The following is a 21,535-nucleotide window of genomic DNA, read 5'->3' as shown; positions in this document are numbered from 1 at the left end:
TTCTTTCTATGATCAATGTCATCACAATGTGACATTTCATTTTGCCCCTTTTTTTTTTTTTTAGAGGCCTACAATGTTTTCCTGGAAATGCAAGGGAAGAATGAGTTTCCTAATAAATTTTATGTCAGCCTTATAAAAGCATTGTTAATGCAGAATTGTTTCGAAGAAGCCATTGAAGTAAAACACATGTAAGGCTTTTCTGTGTTTTGGGGGTTTTAATTGTTTGGGGGTGCATGTTTTTAAATTAATCCTGGATCATTTTCAGGTAAGTCATTATCTTTCAATGGGAAAGCAGGTCGTGACTGTTAATTAGGAGCTCTGGTGAGAAATACAGCAGTGTTTCATAGGGTGATATGCCGTATATTAAAAATGTACTAGAGTAACTGTATATTGGTAATAACTCATTTCAGCTAACAGTATCGACGAATGTACTTGGCATCAGAACTGGAAGTCTACCCTTCCTGCAATCTGCCTTTTTCCTCTTTAGAGCAATATCCAAACAGACAAGATAGCTTCACTTAACTGTCCGTGAGCCTTCCCCTCAGTGCCCATCCCTGCTCCTGTCCTACCCTGCCCACGCTCCCTGGCAGCTGGCTGCCTGCCAGATGCAAAATGGTACGTTGGACTGTGATGCCAGTGGCTAGGAGATGACCATAAACCTTAGGTCCAACTCTCACCCTTCTGAAATAAAACCAACCTGCTGTCATGTATTTTTAGAATCACCAGAATCGAGTTAAGCTTTAGAGAGTTGTATGGTACACCACTTGTTTTAATTATTGCCTGCAATGTGTGTTCTAGTCACATTGTAAGCTTCAAAGTAGAAGTGTTACTACTCATAAGCGTAGAGGTAGAAACAAAAAAAATGTAAACAACTTAAGCCTTTCAGTTTCTTCAGCTAAAACAAGAATAGTGGTTGTCATCAAGTATGTTCTCTGACTGAATACAGTGAATTTGAAGGTGCCTGTTGGTAACTTACATGACACATAGAGCACTATAAAAAAAATCTAATAGCTTTTAGTCAGCTTAGCTTTTGATGATCAAGAGCAGTATAGCATAAGATGATATTTATTATTTTCAAGGTTTTATAAAAGATGTTTAGACCAGAGAAGTGTCTTTTCATTGAAAATGTATTTGATTTCTGCATTCAGAAGAACAAATAATGTTTATTCAAATAAGTCTCAGTAACTGGGCTTCATGATAAGGAGTGTTCGTGCTTGATGGATATATGGTTTATATCGAGGAAAAACTGAAACAGTGTATCAAATTAAGCTTCCTGAAATGGAAGTAACTGATAAATCTTTGTAAACAGAAGATGGAAGGGAAATGTCTTAGAAGTAGAATGTTGATAAAATTTAGATAGGTCGTTAAACATCTGCAGAAAATACTAATGTATCAAAAGATATATTGAAAGATTCTTCAGGGAAGAAGTTTGGAACTTTCTACTGAAGATTTGTAAATGCACTGACTGCTTCCCTGCTCTGCAGCCCAAACACTTGTGAGGAAGATACACAAAGTATTTTACGTTATAGGAGTAATTTGGAAGAGCAGAAAGAGCGTGGTGGCTTGTTTCTAGTATTTCAGTGATTCAGAATTCCCACTTGAGATAAGTGTTTTCATATGTAAATTCAAAATACAGGAAGAAAACTAACAAAAAATTTTAAAGACTGAAGAAGTTGGAGAAGTGTTTTAAAGGACTAAGCCTCTGAACCTTGCGATATTTAGAAAAAAAGAAAATAGGATTTAGTAAGAGTTTCTATTCTTGGTCACTGGTCAAAGCCAACCATCATCATAACCTCTGTGCTTTTCAGAACTCTCATACTCCCATCTTGTAGCATAGAAATGGCAAATAATGACATTCTAAGAAGCCTGTAACAGCTCACTGTTGCCTCAAGACAGAAAATGCTTCATATTGGCAGTGTTCATGGTGTTTATCTGTGTATCTTCTTTCTAGTAACAAAGTGATGCTTACATTAAGCATTTTCATAAGCCTGTAAGTTTTAAATTATTCACTGAAATAGAGAAAGTGATTTTGTATATCCATGGTTGAGGAATAGCAAATCTGTGTGTTTCATGCACATTTCTGCGTGCTTGACAATTTTTCCAATCTCATATTACAAAGAGATTACTCCTACAAAGCCTAAATGTGTGCAGTGGTCTGAAACTTGTGCAACTCCCAATATTTTCACAAAATACAGGAAAGCTATCTTCATTTATATAAGCTGACATCTTTTTCTTTTTACTCTGCTTGAAGCCAAATTTGAAATTTAAATAATATTTAGAAAGCCTTAGTATAAGCATTAGCATAGGCAACAAAATAGGTTTTTTTTTTTTTTTTTTTATGTGAAAAGGTCAGATAATTTTAAAAGTTCCCTCCTATTATCAGAACTGAGAAGCTTCCTTGAGAAAGTGATGTGGTGGAAGAAAATTTCACTGCTGCTCTGCATTTGGAAAAAAAAGCCCAAACAACTCACGGGGTTACTGATCCGTTGGTCAACCCAAATCTAGTTGCTAGCACTGTTTTGAGGAATATTTACTGCATTTAGTCCAAGAAGTTTTAAATAGAAATTTAGGAGTATTGGAATGATGGATTAGTTCTGTAATAGTAGCTAACATCTATTTAATCACACTAAAGATTGGAAGATTGGAGAAAGTAAATCCTTTGTTATATGTAATTTACAGTCTCATGCATGAATTGTTGACTTAAGGGCTTTGACAGATGGGACAAAGGGAAAAAAAAAAAAGGCAGAACTGAGCAGTGGGTGCTTAGGCAGGGATTAAGAGGATTGGTTGGGAGAGTAAGAAAATCCCGAGTCCAGTGACTGCACTTGTGAGCCTGGGAGGCTGAAAGTGACTGAGAGGATAGTCATATTGTGTACGCTGTGAAGGATTTTCTTGGGATTGAGGAGAATAATTTAGCAATGACCCTGCTTACCTCCCAATCCGCTCAGCTTCTAAGTTCAAGTAGGTAGGCTGCTCAGTTGTTTGCCACAAGATGATCAGTGAGGTTTATCTTGATTGCTGATATGGTAAATGGCAATGCCCCCCTTTTCAGTGTAGAGATTTTGTAATCTAGAAATGAACGTTTGTAAAGTTATATATTAAAAATGTGACTCTATGTCATTTAGGAACGGGATCATTTTGTAGTGTAAGATCAATGTGATTGCTGGTTAGTCTGTCTTGACTAATTTCCAGAGTGTTAGAAAAGCTTTAGCAGTGTTATTAAAGTAAAGATTCTCTTTGCTATAGATATGTGAAGTTTTGTGTTACAGGAGATAAAGAATTGATAAGCGAAATAAAATTTTGACATGGCTAAGGCAGCAAATGTAGTATGTTCCCTTTAAAACCTGTATACATCTAGATGACAGAAATTTGAAAATTAATCAACCAAATGATATGGTGTTAGTTCATAATATGCTTTAGTTTATGTTTAAAATATACAGTGCTGAAAATAAATGTTTCATTTTTATTGCTGAAAGAATAGTTTTATATTTTATAATTATGGTGACTATTGAAAAAAGAAGAAAAAGTATCCAGCTTAGGATACAACAGAACAATGCAGGGCATGCAGTTATTTTAGTCATCTAATATGTCAGCATTCAAGAATCTGAACCGATTGTTTAAAAAAAATCTTGTACTTTGTTTCTTTTGTTGCTCACTTCCAACTTTGTCATCTGTCAGAATGCAAAAAAAAATTATCCTTCTATAACCATTGACAGGATAACACAAAAGCTGTCTCCAGGTCGATATTTTGCAGCAATATTTTTAACATACGAACAGTAGTTTTTATAATTTCACCTTGGTGCTCAACCATTTATTATCGTATCAGAAGCATGTCAGTAATTCCTTTCTAAATGTCTGCTTCTTTTAGCGCTGAGACCCACATCAAGGGCTTCACACTGAACAGTGCTGCCAGCAGCCTCCTCATCATATCGCAAGTTAGGCGGGATTATTTGAAAGGTATGTCACAATGCTTGACCTTTACGTCACATTAATGCCTCTGCAGATTTTTCTTGTAACGCCCTTCGAATACTTGGATAAAGGAGTCCATTTAGCAAATTACCTGCTTATCAAGAGCCTTTTGTGGTAGCTGAGAGACGTAAATTACTGTACATGCATTTATAATACAGCTTGAATATGAATGTACTTGTCATTTGACCACTTAGTCCAGTTTCCATTCCATTTAACACAAGATGGGTTTTCTTAAGATGAATCACAGCTCTTCAGACATGCAAAATTTGTGCTCCAGAACGAGAGAAAGTACAGGCTTTCAAGTGCGTTAAAATTCACAGCACAAGTCATTTTGCTTTGGAAATTAACATACTTTAGAGCATCTGAAACAATTCCCAGCAGTTGTTTCTTGCATATTGTGTTGGTTGTGTGAGATACCAGATGAGTTAAATTGACTGTTAAATGTGCATGATTGTGCACTAAATGATTATAATATTGATTTAAAAACTTAATCAAATACTTTTTAATAGTTCTTAATGCCAACAGTAACAAAATATTCAGTTTGGTTTTCGTTTTTAATGTAACAGTGATGATAGAAAAGAAAATGGTGGCTGAAGACTATGTAGGGGTACCCAACAAGATGGTGGATAAAGTTTACAGTTGTGCTAGTTTGGTTCTCAGTGTTGGTGGTTTTGCAGCCTCGAGTTCAGCTCCATAGCGTTACATTTCAGTTAAAGTTGTGCTGTAGAACTCTCTCTCGAGCGAGGAAAACCCTGTAAGCACATAGTTTTACATGCAGCGCTGTGTCTCTTATCCCTGTGCAAGCATAAGTACAGTGCTGATGTGAATTTTTGTTGGTACCTTTAAGGGTTAAAGCACCTACGTATGAAGAAAATGTGTTACACTGAATTGGGTTTTACTTTCATACCAGAAGGCATACCAGAAAATCCATTTTTGATTCAGCCACCAGTTAATTTTATTTCATTCCATTATGCATAGCTGTAGTAGCCCAGAAAATACTCTAACGTGGGTATTTAGATGTGTCTTCTCACTTGCACTCTTTCCTGCAGCTGAAAAACTTGTCTTCTTTCAAATTGCTTCCCCATCCAGTCTTCAGTCTGACATCATTGCCAGGTGTCATCGACTGAAGTATTTGTGGTGAATGCAATTGCTTCTCTTGCTCTTGGCAAGTCTTAAGGTTTTTCAGCTTTCAAAGCCTTCATCTGACTTTCCTGTCTGATTTTATTCTAATACATTTTCTGCTTTTTTTTTTTTGTGTAGTGTGCCATGAAGTTTTGCCAGTTCTTCCTAAATATTAAACACCTAAAATCTTCCCTTCTTCAGAATATCACTGATGATTCTGTATTCTGCCAATCTCTTGCACTAACTGCATGATTTCTTTTTAGCTAGCATACTGAATTCTTTGCCGTATCAACTTTCTCCCTTGCTGTACTCTAAAAATGTTGCTTTTAGCACAATACAAAGTATCTCAAGTCTGTGGAATTACATTCCCTTGCAAAATTACATATTCCTTTACCCTATGCACTGAGCAAGCTTTACTTCAGTAATTTAATTGAATAGTGGGATTTGATCCATGTTTCTATTTTAATTTGAATAATCTGCTTCTCTTTTTGTAAATGAAGCCTTGAAATGCAAACTGCTAAATATTTCAACCATACCGGTCATTTTCTGAGGCTCATAGATTACCCAATACATTTTTGGTCACAGCCTTTTTGTAAACTTTTGTTGGTGAGCTTCAGTTGATCTGCGTACCTGTGATGGCTTTCACTTGTGTAAAACTTGCTTGCTTTATCACTTCCTCATACAGTTCACCATCAGTCTCTGCTGTGTAGTGTGGTATAGTTAAAAGTTTTTATGTAGGTCCCTAAGTGTACTTGTAAAAGCTCTCATATCTGCTAGCAGGAACTTGGTAAAACCCAGGTTACTTTGAGTCAGAACTAGAGTTTCACGATAGGGAATTTTCAGTTTATAGGAAAGCTGGTTTTCACAAGCACATAGTTACTTGCTTTTAAGTACTGAAAAATCAAGGGATTAAGTTATGAGCAGATTGGTAGCAATGAGTGCTTTTGCATAAGATTAAAAAAAAAAAAGAGATACCAGCAGAATTATCTAGTATGCTACTAGTGTGTAATTTCTTGCAGTGGTGCCGCACGCATACAACTTCCAAATCTTCTTTGTCAGAGATCTTAAGAAGTCAGGTCATGCCCCATGCGAAAGGGAGGCCCACATGTACAGTCAGGAGAGGGTTTGAATTTAGCATGTGTTTTAAGTTTGCTTTTTAAATTTTGGGAATCTTGCCCCTGATGTATTGCTCCTTTTTTTTCCCTAAAAAGAAAGGGCGGGGGGAGGGAGGCTCTACAGGAAGAGAATTTGCCATTAAGGAAGGTTAGGCATACAGGATGTTTTTTCATCCTCTCCTGTAAAAGGTAATATTTGGTTTCTGCAGTACCTGCATATTGAATTAGAATGTTAATGCTGTGGAGTTCAAGTGGGTGTATATTATGTTAGAAGTGTTATCCCTTGGTATTATAATTATTATCTGTGATTAATCCTGCCTGTGCTAGTAAGGAGTAAGAGATTTTTACCAGAAGTGCATGTCTTTCTGTGTGTGTTTGCTCATGTATAAAGTAAGTTGACAAGAATTCTGGTTAGAGAAATTGGGGTGACTTCATCTGTGGTGGGTTTGGGGAATTTGTGGCAGACGGACAGGAGATTGATTCTGTGTGGTTTTAACATAGGTAATTGCTATAATTTTAGGAGTTCTTGAGGTAACTGTCCAGTTTTGAGTTTATTTTTGTTCTTGTATGGAGACTTGTGTCCCATGCTTTTATTTAAAAATTAAATGAAGGTAAAACAAAGGTTTAGTGCACACTTAAAAAGACAAATCTGAATACTAGACTTCAGTAGCTTCAATATTGAATTACATTTAAAAACTATATTTATTATTAAGTATGAAACATATTTGGGTTTTAGTAAAGAAAATTGAGTTTGGAGAAAAAAACAAGCTGAAAAGGTCATTACCTCAAGGTCATAAGGGTGGACATTTATAACACAGCTGCTTTCCTTGACCTGGATACTGAAACAAAATAACTGTTAGAAGTATCTTAATACTTTTTATTGAACAAATACTGCAGCATTTTAACCTGAATAACCATTGAAAGTTTTGATATTTGTGTGTATATATTCAGCTTATAATTCATTACAGAAATTTTGGGACTTAAGTTCAGAAAGATAATTACTTTCTGTACATGTTTTTAAAAAGGTAGGGTTAATGCTATCAGCAGCATGGTTGCTTTCTGAGCTAAAATCTGATTTCTTTTTCCCTTATTTCTTTACCACTGTTAGATGCCATGGCCGTTTTAAAAGGAATACTTGACAGAGGCATGTTGCCTACTAGATCAGCAGTTAATGCACTCATTCAGGCTCTGGCAGAAAAAAGAGATCTAAGGAACCTGCAAGCACTTGAAAACATGTTGGACGACATCACAAAATCAATTGGTGTACCTGCCTCACTAATTGCTAATGCTATTGCACTGGCTCATGCTAAAAAGTAAGTATTTCTAGGACTAGTATATGTAATTATTCTGTGCAGAGTAGTGGGAAATCACTTGCATGATCCATTTCATTCTGTTTCCATTCTTACAGTGTCCTAGATGTTAGAATTCTCGTTAGGTTGAGTAATTTACTGTACAGTTCTGTTCTGGTATCATTTCCCAAACACATTTGGTGTTAAAAATCATTTCATGAAATACAGTGATAACTGTGAAGCATTTGGGAGAGCATAAGGTCTTCTCTGGTGGTGTAATTTAGTTTTGATACCTTTCTTCTAATGTATTGCACCTCATGTAAATTGTTCTCCTAGTTGTTAGATCAAAAGCCCTATGCAATCTTAATGTAAAATTGAATAACTTCATCAATATAAATGTAAAAAACCTTGGACCTGACTTCCCACAGATTATGTATATAATACTTGTTTGGAAACAAAAATCTGCTACCTGTTCTAGTAGTTGAAATCACAAAATATTACTGTGTTTACCTTCAAAATGTGAAAGCCAGATACCTGTCTATGGAGTGGTTTTGTACTTTTTTGTGTCAGAATTAAAAAAAAATGGCTGCTATGCTGCTTTAGGCCACTGTTTCGATCATGATAATTAACCGCAAGCTTTGAATATCCTTTGATTCAACTGTTTAATTCAGTATTGTGTTCTGCCTCGCATTTTTTTTTTAGTTGATATATTGGTTGTGTGCTAGTTTATCCTTTGTATAAAACTGCATGGAGGAAGCACTGCTGGGAGAAAGGACCTACTACGAACTTCTCAGATACGCTTTGCAGGAACCGGTCTTCAGGAACCCTGCACATTCTGTTACTTTATTTCACACCGCTTTCATCAGGTCGCGTCTAACTCGTCAGGAAAGCTGTAGAAGTGTATAGTACATAACAAATACCTGATCGCTTCAGGCATACCAGACCAGAGAGAATAGTCACTGAAGTGTTTGGAACAGCGAGAGGACTTGGAGAACCATGCAGGCCAGTTCCAGTAGTGGGCTCACTGTATTTTCAGCCACTGAAAGACAATATCTATAAAGGATTGATCCTGTAAATACTTAGATCTGGATGGTCCTTGGCGCACAGTTCTAGTGCATTGACTTTTGCCCAAAGCTAAACACTCCAAATAGGAGAGGTACTTCAGGATTTGTCTCATAAGCTGCACATTTTGCTATATTTCCATGTCATATGTGTTGCAAAGTCATGCTACCTTAGGATGTAGATTGGTGACAAGAATAAGTAAATTAATAAATTGCTATATGCAGGGGCAGGTTATTTAAGCAGCATCAACTTTTTTTTTTCCCATACCGAAACTAGCTTGAATGTATTAAAAGACTTAGCAGCAGCATAAATAGTATGCATCTTATATATTCTTAAATATCTTGCAAGCTATACCATGAGAAGAATGAAAACTGTATTCTTATGCATATTTTTAATACCTGTTCGTTTACTGGTAGATAAATATTTCTGATACAGTTTTCAAAGCATTTTTCGTAGCTTTCAAATGTGCTGCATTTCTTCTTCACCTAGAAGCATTCATCATGTTCTGATTTCTTTTTCAATTTAGAGTGGACTGGTAAGAGGTCATGTCATTGGAACTTTTTAGAACGCTAGAAGTAGGATTTATGCTTTGGTGAATACTTCCTTCATTATTTCATTAACATTTTCTATAATTTAGCCATAAGATTAAAAGTGTTTCGACAAAGGTGCTGACCAAATGACAGTTAGTATTGTCTTTTGCATCCAAAAAGGCAGGCATGGGAAAAATCAGGTAAATAATTAATTGAATAGCATTAAAAAAAAGTACTTGAGTTGTGTGCATTAATAATTCAGATACCTTCTGTTTAATGTTTTGGTTTTGCCTTCTAGATTCACAGAACACATTTTCCTAAAGCAGCTAACTGAACTCTTCTTTCTTAATGAGGAAAAAAGTATGTCAAAATTACTTAGGCTTTGTACAGGTCAGAGGTCATTTTAAAATTTTATTTATGGGTTAATTTATTCATTCAGTCATAAATTGTTTGACTTTTATAATATCTGAATGAAGTCATAGGTACTCAACCGTTCCTGGGAAATATAATCTTAATGTAGAAAACAAAAACTTCAATATAATTGCTTCTTAAGGTTTTGCAATCTTGATTTCAGAAACTGAGCCAGTTCAATCTCTTTTCCCAGCAATGACCTTGATGCTGCTGTGGAATACCTTGAGCCTCTGCTTATCTCTGGTGCACAGAATCCTGATCAAGCTGTCAACAGTATTTCCTATTTGTTAAGAAAGGTGTCTGAGGAAGGATTAGAACCAGCTTTGGAAAAATGTAAGCTAATTGCAATGATATTTAAATATTCTGACTAGACAGAGCTGTTATGAAAGAGCTATTACATGTACAACCTGCTCAGTCAGCATAAATCGTGCCTGTGAAGTTTACAAAAGTAGCTTTTTAATCACAGATTTTCCTTATGTACCCATCCTTTTGCAGTTGGTGTAATGGCAGAACGACTGGCCGGTCAGTTTGGAATTTACAGACCTGTCACAGATCTTTTCCTTCAGTATGTCAGCGCAGACAGAGTGGATGATGCCAGATCACTGATACAGGTAATGACATAACAAGAGAGGTACAGAAATGCTTAGGGCTCTTCAGAGGTTAACTGAGAAATTGTTGAAAAAAGGTGTTGTATAGCATAAGCTAGTACCAGTATGCTTTTGAATTACAGTGTGAGTAGCAGTAGCACAGTTTAGACTATTTCAAACCATAAGCTAGTCCTCTAGCACTAATAGTAGTAGTGGGTGCCAGAGTTGGAAGGTTTTTGGTCTTCTAACAACCTGAAGGAAGTAAAGGAAGACTTGTGAATTGCTTGAAATTCCATCCAAAGCAAATGGATGGAATTTCTTTTTAAGTTTTCTGCTAGACAGCAGTTGTTGCTTGCAAACCATTTCCTTGAAACTTCTCGCATAATTTCTTAAGTGCTGTAAACAGTAATATTTCACAGCTGTATAGTTTGCAAACCAGAAGCAGGCAATGTTTGCTTTTCATGGACCTTATTTCACTTGGTTGCTGTAATACTGTATATGCTGTGTTCAAGGTTTATTAAGAACTGAATTTGCTTTCTATTCGCATGAGTGCCACAGATGCATTAAAAGACAAATGCTGGCCTCTAGGCCACAGTTTTGGCTGAGTTATCAATCTTCAAGGGATGAGACAGCTGCATTCATGCCTTTTGTACAGAGCTAAAGACAGAGCCAAACCAGAGGTGGGATGAGCTGTGGTTGGTGGGAGGTGCCCCAACAGGCTCCACCAGGGAGGCTCATTCCAGCAAGGTGGCAGTCCAGCAGTCACACCAGTTCTGCAGATGGTTCTGTGTGCATAGGCTTCTGCCTCAAATTGAGGCCTCTTACCATCTCCTGGTAGTGCGTGCTACTCTTTAACCAGCTCCTAAGTATTTTAAGCTGTTAAAGGAAAAGCTCTGGTTTATCCATCAGCTGTTTTATGAAATTGCAAGACTGTTTTTTGAGAAGAATGCATACCAACAAATGTGTTCCGTTACTTCTGCTACAGTGTGAGATGTATTATTTGTGTATTCTCTGCGCTGGAATATTACTTTGTTTATTGCTTTGCCTAACTGATCTTCTGAGTATTAAAATAGGAGGAGACTACAATTCTGATATAAAACCCTCTTGCTATATAGCATGAAACATCAGAATGCAAAAAAATCTCAAGTTATTCTATTCTTCCTGATTTTTTGATTTCTCTTTGAATGAAATGAATGAAATTGAATGAGTGAATAAAATTTGATTACAATCTCTTGCTTTTGTGAAGATAGGGGGTTTTGCATTTTTAAGTAAAATCTGCGTGTTCTTAAAATTTTTCAAAACATGGAGTAATGTCCATTCATATGTTCCTAAAACTTATTACAACAGCATGAACTGTTGAAATTAAATTCATGGCTCTATCGCATACCTGAAATAATATATGTTATATCTTGGCAGAGAATTTTAAAGTATTTCATGATAAGTGGATGTACACAGATAAGCTGTGTATATGAGAAAATTTGCTTTTTATATGGTGCAGGAAAAACTTCCAGTTGTGTTAAACATTCTTGACTGCTATTGTGGATCAAATATTCTTCTCATAGGTAGCTAGAAGATAGTAATAATCACTGTCCCTTGTTTGTAGTTTTCTTGAAAAATAAACCACAATCTAAATGAACTATTTTGCTTGTAATCATCTGAAATATCAGTAGACGCATGGAGAATCCTCGCTTTCAAAAATACATCTAAGAATCTATTTAAAAGTTCCAGAAACAGCAACAGTATCTTTCGTACTGTCTGAAGGGAGAATGCTTTTACTGACGAAAGTCAAAAGTGGTTTGATACTTCAGCATGAAATGGGGCTGTGGAAAACATTTCTCCAACTAGACTCTCTCCTCTCAGAGCACCTACTGACAGTAGATGAGAATGGCTATAATCAGTAATAAAATGTTGTAAGTTTCTCCCATCCATATTCCACCTCTGTTTAGCACCATAAAGCAATTTTTAGTCAGAACAGTACAGGTACGTTTTTTGTCTCATTTTGCCTGATGGAATAAGGCTTCACACCTCTTTGCCTAGACCTTAAAGAGCTTTCAGACAAACCCTATTACACATATAGGACATTGATAATGGCATAAACCAAAATATTTTGTTTGTGTATGTCTACAATACTAATTGAATGTAGTAAATTCTTGGTATGTGTATTTTTGTATGCACATTATTCTGTTCTTCCTGTGCATTTTGGTACTGATAAAATATCTTTCAGCTGGTAAAAAGCACTGTGCACTGTAAGAATTTTAAGACTGACACCTTTGAGGAACATACACTAAAATATAGTCTTGTATATTTTATTTTGCCCTTGTTTCTAAAGTAAGATAGATTTTTGAATTTTTTTTTTATCTGGTCTGTCTCAAACTTTTCTAAGTTCAACTTCTCTCTCTCTCTCAAACACTGTCTATTGCAGTGAAAGCCTTTTATAAAATAGAGAGATTGAAATCAGTCCTTTGTATGCATAAGTGTAGGTAATTATACTTTAAAGAGAACTTGCTTTGTACATTTTAATTTTTATAAAGAAACGAGCAGTTATCTCCCTGACACCTTATTAAATGTATAATTAACCTTATGATCCCTAGCTCACTTGTGAATGCTTGGCAGTATAATTGGAGAGGAATAGTGTTTCTCTTTTTCATTCTTTTGCAGTCCTAAACCTCATTTTTGTGGTATGTTGAAGTATTAGTTTAATTCTTTCCCCTTTTGTTTTAAACAAACTTTATATCTACCATTTTAAAAACAATTTTACCAAAACGGTGCATTTTGTTTATCACTAACCTGCTTATGACTGCTACATTAATTATTTCTTTTTCTTTAGAGGTGTGGTGCATTAGTTGAGAAGAGAACTTTAGTGAGTTTTATGGCTAGATCAGCAACTAAACCTGGACAGGTATAATATTTTTTCATGTATATCATTGCGTATGTAGCAAAATACTATTTTATCAACCTTGGAAGTGTTTTGGGTCTTGAACTTCACAGTTGACAGCTTTATCAGATTTCTTGGGGAGCGGGGAGGTTAATTTGCAGAGTTGGTTACGTTTAAAGGGACAGTTTAATTTATGGAGTATGGTGGAAAAGGGGATGCAGTTAATTTTTTTTCTGTTGTTTCAGTAATTTCCTGCATTTTTGATGTTACACTTTATATCCTAGAAACATTGTGCTTTAAAGGTTTTACTGCACTTTGTTCGCTGCATTGTATGAATACAAATGCAAGTTTAAACCTCAGCCTCTTTCAAATGATAAAATGCCACTATGTTTACATTAAAACACACATTTCATATTACTTGTTAAGGTGGTTTGAGCATGTATCTAGTTTGAGCATCTGTTTAGGTTCCTGGCTTTGTGCTCATTCCCTAGAATTTGGAATTCTTTCATTTGTTTGCCTACTTTACTGATGACCCTTCCTCCCTCATATGCCCCCCTCAAAATAAAAAAACAAACAAACAAAAAAAAAAACCAAAACCAAAACAAAACAACAAAAAAACAACCAAACAAACAAAAACAACCAAAAAACCCAAACAAAATATACACACACATGCAAAACCACATTGATTTCTGTTTCATAGAGGAGCAGCATCAAGAGACAGTTAATACACAAACTAGAATAAATACTTTTCAAATGAGGGAGAATGCTCATTTATCTTTTGTGGAAATTTCCATTAAATATTCATAGACTAAAAGTTGTTCTGTTGAAGTGATGGTGATAAATGTGATGATGATAAATATGATGATGACAAACACCATCTTTTGGTGTCTGTAGAAGAAATTTAAAAACTTGAAATTTTCTAGCTTTTCAAGCTGAAATTTTAATAATACATAGAAGTAGTATGTGATAAAGATGTTACTAATTTCTGTAAACTTTTTTTAATTCAAGACCTGAGAGTTTTTGAAATGAATCAGAGGTTGAGGGAAGGAGGTTCCAAATTCAAGCATATTAATGATATGACTGCTAAGTACTGATCATAGCTACCATTGACCTCTAGGCCAGTGAAGGCTGCAGAGTGGTTTGCATTTTTTTTTTTTTATTTAAATTGGTTGACATTCTCATTAATACATTAATTGCTTCCTTCAAAAAAAAATTGAGAAGCTGATGTTTAGACTTCTTGAGTATGGATTTTAGTCCTATATTTTGTTTGTTTTATTTTGTGCCTGATTTCTTTTACTATTTCATATTTGTATATGAGATTTTGGAAAGGAAATTATTATGTCTACTTTTAGTTGCACGGTCCATTCCTTGTTATCAGTACAGTTCATTTCACTTAAAAGATTTGAAATAATTATTCTAACTTCAAAAATTGCATTTTGTTCTTTAAGATCTGTAGTTAATCCTCTTTTTGTCTGTGCATTAAATTTCGTAGGCAAAGAAGATCAAGACGCTTCTAGAACTGATTCCTGAGCATCTAGATAAGGAACCTGCATACCGTTACCTCATGAGATGTTATGGTAATTTATGTGCCTTGGAATAGTTTTTCAGTAAGAACTCTTCAGACATTCTGAAAGGTCATGGAAACCCTTAGAAAGGGGAGTAGGATCTACACTGTGTAACTTGCTTTACAGTTTGAGCCACAAAGAGGTGGGGAGTGTCTGGGATTTTTGTTGTTGAAGTCCTCTGGGCCTATGTACTATCCTAGCTATTAGGTTGGAAAAGCAACCAACTGACCCAAGCCTTGAGTCCTTTACAAAAGGAGCTGTATTAGATTAAAGGATACTGCTGCAGTAGAGGCTAAGGGGCTTTGCATAATAATAAAGCATTTATCCTAACCCATGGAGAGAAATACTGTAGAAGTAAATGGTTTTTAAAATTAATCTAGCTTTTTTCCCAAAAACATGTAATAAGTATATTGGTTCCTGCTATGTGTGTGTTTCAAAATCATAAGTGATTAGTTCTGTCAGTAATATGCAAGGACCTTATTGTTATTAGTGTAGATTCTTTGTACCTGTTTTAATTTAGCCAAAGTTAATATTATAGATGCCTTCATTTGGATTTACCTAAACAGTTGAAGTGCTAATCAGTTCTCTTTATAGTTGGAGTCAGAGAGGAACAGCTCTAAAAAATCAAGTTGTGTATTTAAAGGTGTTTATTTGCAACACTCATTCTTGAAAAACCAGGAGCCCCTGTGGCAATGTTCATTTGGAAGCTTGTGTCTCTGTGCTCTAGTGTCCTTTGCCTTGTGTACTCTCATATGGTCCTCCAGTTTTATTACAGGGAGTAAATACTCTTCACACGTGTATTACAAACAGAAAGATATAATGACAGAAGCTCTTGTTCTCCAATCTATCACAGAGGAGATCAATAGGAATAATTAAGTAAAACACTTCAAACCCAAATCCAGGGTATGGTGTTAAAGGAATACAAGCTTCGCTGTATTTGAATCAAGTTGTAGAAGTTCTTCTGATGCAGTACCTAACTTTAAAAATTCACTTGCTTAGTGATTGCTGTTTTGAACGTTACTACCAAAATCGTTTAGCCCCCATAACTACCCCATTCACAGCAGGGTAAGCTTTTTAACAGGGTTTTACAAAACAAGAGATTGCCCTTTTATCACCAGCACTGTACTTGCTGCTTTACACTATCATTAGCCGTTTGCTGCTTTTTACCTCAGTAAAAATTCCATAAGTGAACTAATTATTTTTTTCAATATCCTTTCCGATTACATCATAATACAACAATTTCATAAAGAGATTGCAGAGAATCAATCACTTGCTCTGTTATACCTAAAACAGTGGTTAGAGTGCATTCAACGTGTGAGGCCACACCAGATGTGAACAGATGGTTGCTGTAGTTTCTTTAGGCAGAGATGTAGCTGGCTCGTAACAAGTTCTGGAGGAAGCATTCAGTACCAGGATGAAGAGTTTTATAAGGTGTCCCCAGGTTATTCTGTACAAGCATCTCACCTGTATGAGACACTGATTCCACTCCTTTGTCAGGTAGAAGAGTGTACATCAGTTACTTGATCCACTTTACCAGGGTTCAGCTGGATGAGTTGTACTAGGGTATCTGAATTTCCTATTGCATCTTTCTGGTTTAAGGGACTAAGGGGTTGTCCTACTCTTAGACTATTCAGGGACATTTACTATATTCTGTTCCCACCATGTATAGTATGTACAGACCTGTACACCTGAACAGCAATTTAGCAACTTCTTCCCCTCATCCCTTCTCTTCCATTTTGATACTTTTTACAATGGTAGGTATGTTAATTTCATTTGTCTGTTAAAATGATCATCAGAAAAATATTTAGCACAACTGAAATTTGGAAGTGCTTAGGGTGTGTTCTAGCCAAGAGGGCTAGAAATAAGATCTTTTATTTAAAAGGTTTCATTTTTATTTTTTTCATTTTACAGTTAGTAAGCTTCAAAACATGATTTCTCATTATGGGCCACGTCCAACCTTGCAGTATCATAATTTTCTAGGCAACAAATGATTTCTCTGTCAGGTCCATTGTTATTTTTAATTAGTTAGAAAGGGAAATGAAAGATAACAGAGTATTATTACTACAGTTGGTTACTGTTACTAGTTATCAAAATAAATGGGCAAATAAAATTGTTTGTGTTTAGCAAATATACGGTAGAAGATAGATCAAAGCTGAAAGACCTCTGATCTTATATCAGATGTCCACGACTGAACATGTCCCTGAAAGGGACATTTACTCTTTTCCTTACCCTGAGACGTGGTTCACCGCCAGGGCTAGATTTCCTTCCTCTGGTGAGATGCATAATCCTTTGCTGTATACCTTCTAGAAGAATGAACTAAAAATCACATTTGCCTGGTCCATTAAACACAATCTAAGTATTAGCATTTTTTTTTTGTTTTCTGTACAATAAATACATCTATTTTAAAGAAATAGAAAGTTAATGATTTCTATTAGGCTTTCATTAATCCGTCACTTCATGCAATTTCTGAAGTAGCCTCCCACATTCAAAAAGGAGTGCAGTTACTTGCCAGGTGTGAGTGGGAAGCTTTTTCTCATGAGAAGGGGACACAAGCTATCCATTTCTGCATAATTAAAGCTTTTTTCCTTCAAGAACCATTGTTTTCGTAGCCCCTGTGGTTGTGGAGATGGTGTTTCCAAATGTGAACAAGTATGAACCTGAGACAGCTCCCATAGTGCAGATGTTTGTCTTTTCCCAAGCAACAAAATGAATTTAACTGGATGTGATGGTTTCCTTGTTGTTCACAAAGTGCTAGGAACTGTTATACTGCTTCTAGGACCCTGAGAACAACAGCAAAACTGTCAGGGTCACTTCATCCCAGTGCTTTTCAAGCAAATGTCTGAGCAGCAGCAAAGTCTGTGGTTAAGCATGAGTCAGTGTGGGAGGAGGAGTTTCTCCCCTTTCCCACTTTAGAGGAAGGAGAAATATACTCCAGTCTTCTACAGCTAGAAGTGAATAGTGCTTCAAATAAATGAAGAATGGATTCGTTGGAACATGTTGCTGGGGGTGGTGCCTTTTAGGGAATATCCAGAAAAATGCTATTGGTTACCTAAGCAGTTAAAGTTTGTAATAGTGTTAGTGGATCAGCAAAAATGTCTTCCTACTCATTAGGATGAAATGGGTTTTTCTTTGTGTTCTAAAATGAACATCTAACCTTTGTTTTTCTTTGTTCCTTTAGGTTATAGTTTTGATGTAGCCAGCACCTGGAACCGTAACAATATTCTGCCCTTACTTAAGGGAATTAAACTCTGTTGTAGAGTTCTCATATGCTGAACTTGGGTGGCTTTTGTTCTAGCTTTTGTTTTTAATTTTCATAATTTGCTTCAGAAGGAAGCATGTGGCTCTATCTCACATCCTAGAGTGGTGTGTTCTCACTGTGCAGCTCCTACTCCTTTGTGGTTCCAGCACATGCTTGAAGGAGTTGATCATCCAGCCTCATATATAAAGGAAGGCTGGAATGGCTGTACGTTCTGTTCTCTTATCTGAATTGTCAGTAGGTTATGAAGAATATCCAGAGTATTTGGAATATTGTACATTCAAATATTTAGAATATCTTTTGACAAGTAGTAGGAATGTGTGACATCATGGAAACAGGTGAAAAGAGGAACACTTAACCATGGGGTGGGGGGTTGTTTTTTACTTTTTTCCTCAGAATTGGATGGGGATGTTGCTTCTGTAAAGGCTGTGTATGAGAAAACGAAAGTGGAGAATATACAGCTGCATGAACTAGCTCTGAAATCTTTAGCAGCTTTTCTGAAGAAAGTAGGAGAGCCTGTCCCTTTCACTGAACCCCCTGTGAGTATTTCCTAATTAAGAAATAGATCTACAGAATTGTGTATGTTCAGTGTTAATAAAATAAATTGCATGAATAATTACTTAGGGATTAGATCTCTGCAGAGACTCCTCAAAGGAGGTAATGTATGAAGTGCTGAGTGTTGTAGGAGCTATAGTAATCTTGCGTTGGGTTTGACTCGAGGAAATAAAACCTCTTGGGGCTTACGATATTTAAACTACTTGATCCTTATCAGGTACTCATCTACAGGTGTACCTTTATCAAATGTCCTTGGGGCACTTATCTAAGCAATTGAACTTTAAAAGGCTTATAGAATGTGTATTTCATTAACAATTAATGGGTTTTAGTTTTCATTAATTACCTGTTTTGTATGTAGTACAAGTTGCTGCTTTAGAAGGGTGGGATTTTAGAACTGTAGGAATTCTTTTTCTTTTGCAGTTTTGCTTCTAGCTGCCCTGCCAACAGATAGATGCTGTGCAAATTTAGCTTATTGGAGGGTGACAAGTGGCATGACACTAAATCTGTCAAGAGCGTAAATACTTTTTTCACGTTTTTCCTTTGACTCGTAGTCTACAAGTACCATTTTAGCAAAGCAGACCTTAAAGACTTACTATGTTTTCCCCCTCTAAGCAAACTTTTTATTGCCATTTTCTAACCACTTTCTATATTGTAAAATAAGTGGTTTTCTGCAGTTCTGTAAAGACCTGATTATATGCTGTTTCTCCCTATTGCTTCATGATAAATGTGATTTTCTTCTCTCATTTTGCAAAGAATTGGAGAAAAAATTGGCATAAAATATTTGGTTTAGCCTTTTAACAGCTGTGGAGTGTGTTCTGCAACCTTGATGTAATTTATAATCTGAACTGTTATTTGGACTGTGTAAATTTAAAACCTAGGATGTCTGTTTCTTACATCGAGCTAGTGAAAATACGAGTGTTTTTTTCAAAGTGATTCAATGAATCATTTTCTGATTTCCCTGTTCCATTTTCCTCTAATGCAGCTTGGTCTTTAAAAGCATCTCATATTTTTTTTTGACACAATTGCAGATTGCAGTTAAAAAGTATTTTCATTTTAAAAATGATTATATTATTGCATTTTGTAATAGAAGCTTCATTATGCATTTTTGGCAAGGTTTTCCTTTTCCTTTTATTCTCTCTCTCTCTGGTATTTCTCTTAATTATACAGACTTCAATACAGATCTAGTTTTGCATGACAGAGAATAATAGATTTTGCTTTTGTCAGGACATAAGACTTTGTTCAGAATTAGTAACTTTTCAGTTGAAACAATGTTGAACTTGTTTATTCCATTCTATTTATAGGAGACATTCAAATTCTATGTGGAAGAATTGAGGAAAAGAAGAGCTGAAGCATCATGAACAGACAGTCTTTTATGCTTTAGTTGTTTATGAAATTTGTTTAACTATTACATTCAATAAAAATTCAAAGAAGTGTGTTGTTCTGTGTAATTTTTAATACAAATCTGTGTTCAAACAGCACTCTCCATAGCTGTAATTGATAGAAACATTCATTAATAGAAATGCTGTTAAATTGCTAGTGAAATATCAAGATGCAGCTTTCTAGGCTATTTCTGCTTTGATATATGATCTGCTATAACCTGAACTGTATTTTGGCTTCTCTTGATTCACCAAATATATGTATATCAAGAAAGTTGCTGGAGGGGTATGTAACTGTAACTTAAGCAAGCTATCTTATCCTTTGTTGTTCTGCGCCTGGTCAATGTACTTTGGGATGAAAGCAGAAGGGTAAAGAATGTCGTCTTCAGGATTCACCTGTATCTACACAGAAAATAAACAAATCTTTTTTAGATTTCTCCAACATGTACTATTCTTGTGTCAAGTGTCTTGTTAGGGCGTTTGAATATTACAGCTAAAGACAAAATACTTCTACCGTTTATTCTAGCTTGTGTATTGCATTTTTGTAGCATCTTTAATTCGTTCTCATAACTGTTAGTCCAGTTAATTTTTTGGATACAAGAACTGCATATCCATGAAAACATGCCTTTTATACAAAGCAGCGCCCATTATTTCCAGGGGTAGTAGTTTTTACTTGCTGGAAGACTCGTGGGCATGCTTTACTTGTGTAAAGGTGGGAGTAAACCTACTCTGATGTGACATTTTAAAATCCAGAGTTGTGGGATCATGAAAATAAGATGCTTACAAGTTAAGATGATAAAAGAATACGTAGAAAATATAGCCATTATTTCTGTGAATAATAATGGAAACTCACAAACCTGCACACTGGTATTAACAAAAATGGAATATGATACCTGTGCAGCACTTCAAACAGGTTTTAATGAAATTAAATCTTGTTTTTGTGCATTTAAAAAATTCATTTATTAATCTTTACATTTTCGGTTAGTTAACCTTATCTTTCTTAGGTTTTCCTACGTAGGCAACACTGGTAATTAAAAATTCATGTGTGCACACAAGGTTTTGGTGAAATTTTGAAAGACTTGTACAGTAATCTTAATATGTCAGAGTTAGAAAGAAATTCGGACCTAATTTTTAAAGTGACATTTCCCATTCATTAACTAGTATATTTACAAAGACACAGAAAATTCCTGCTGTGCTTAAAAAATGAGGTGTAACTAATCAGGGGCTGAGGAAAGTGGTGAGTGGTAAGTTCTGTTCTCCAAACAAATTGGATCAATCCTAGCTGTGTCTGCTCGGCTGGTGGTGTGGTTTTACAGTGACCTTCGTTACTCCACACACGTAGACGTGACAACACACTGCACCTACGTGGCTCTAACTACCTGGCACCCTTTGTTCCTGGGTTGTCAAGATAAGGCATTAACATTTGAAATTTCATTCATAGCCTAATGGTTGTGTGCCCCATCTGAAAGCAAGCCTAGGCAGTACTCTGTTTATTTCATTTCACAAATGGAGATGTTTCTTTTTTCTAAAGCTGCAGCTACATTACATGTGTTTCAGTGTAATAGCAGCATAATTGAGGACTGGGTCAACTAGTTGGCGACCCTTTCGCTAGTGCCACAGCTCTTGTTTTTAGAGGTCACCTCGTGAATCTCTGTTTCTCAGCGGTAGCTGTGTTCCAGTAAGTGGAGTCACAAGTGGAGATAATGGGGCTGTATGCTTTCTGAGCTAAGCTTGCACATAGGGTAAGGAGGAGAGTATTGCTTGAAGCAAACTCCAGGTCACGGCAGAGGAAGTTAACAGCAGATCTGTAGATCTTAACCACC

General features: G+C 35.8%; 1 protein-coding gene across 2 annotated transcripts in view; it reads left to right on the top strand.

Annotated features, from left to right (window-relative positions):
* The window catches only part of LRPPRC (leucine rich pentatricopeptide repeat containing), a 92,981-nt gene extending 72,825 nt beyond the window's left edge, over nt 1–20,156 (top strand). For both annotated transcript variants that reach the window (XM_032989458.2, XM_042789694.1), the window contains exons 30-38: nt 65–188; nt 3,869–3,957; nt 7,315–7,519; nt 9,692–9,831; nt 9,994–10,109; nt 12,913–12,984; nt 14,453–14,537; nt 18,178–18,320; nt 19,638–20,156. In XM_032989458.2, coding sequence (XP_032845349.2) covers nt 65–188; nt 3,869–3,957; nt 7,315–7,519; nt 9,692–9,831; nt 9,994–10,109; nt 12,913–12,984; nt 14,453–14,537; nt 18,178–18,320; nt 19,638–19,694 — 1,031 coding nt within the window. In that variant the 3' untranslated portion in view covers nt 19,695–20,156. The remainder of the gene's footprint in view (nt 1–64; nt 189–3,868; nt 3,958–7,314; nt 7,520–9,691; nt 9,832–9,993; nt 10,110–12,912; nt 12,985–14,452; nt 14,538–18,177; nt 18,321–19,637) is intronic.
* Nucleotides 20,157–21,535: the final 1,379 nt, after the last annotated feature.

Source organism: Tyto alba, unplaced genomic scaffold (genome assembly GCF_018691265.1).
Source record: "Tyto alba isolate M040663 unplaced genomic scaffold, T.alba_DEE_v4.0 Super-Scaffold_16, whole genome shotgun sequence".
Lineage (NCBI taxonomy): Eukaryota > Metazoa > Chordata > Aves > Strigiformes > Tytonidae > Tyto > Tyto alba.
This window is presented reverse-complemented; position numbering and strand designations above follow the sequence as displayed.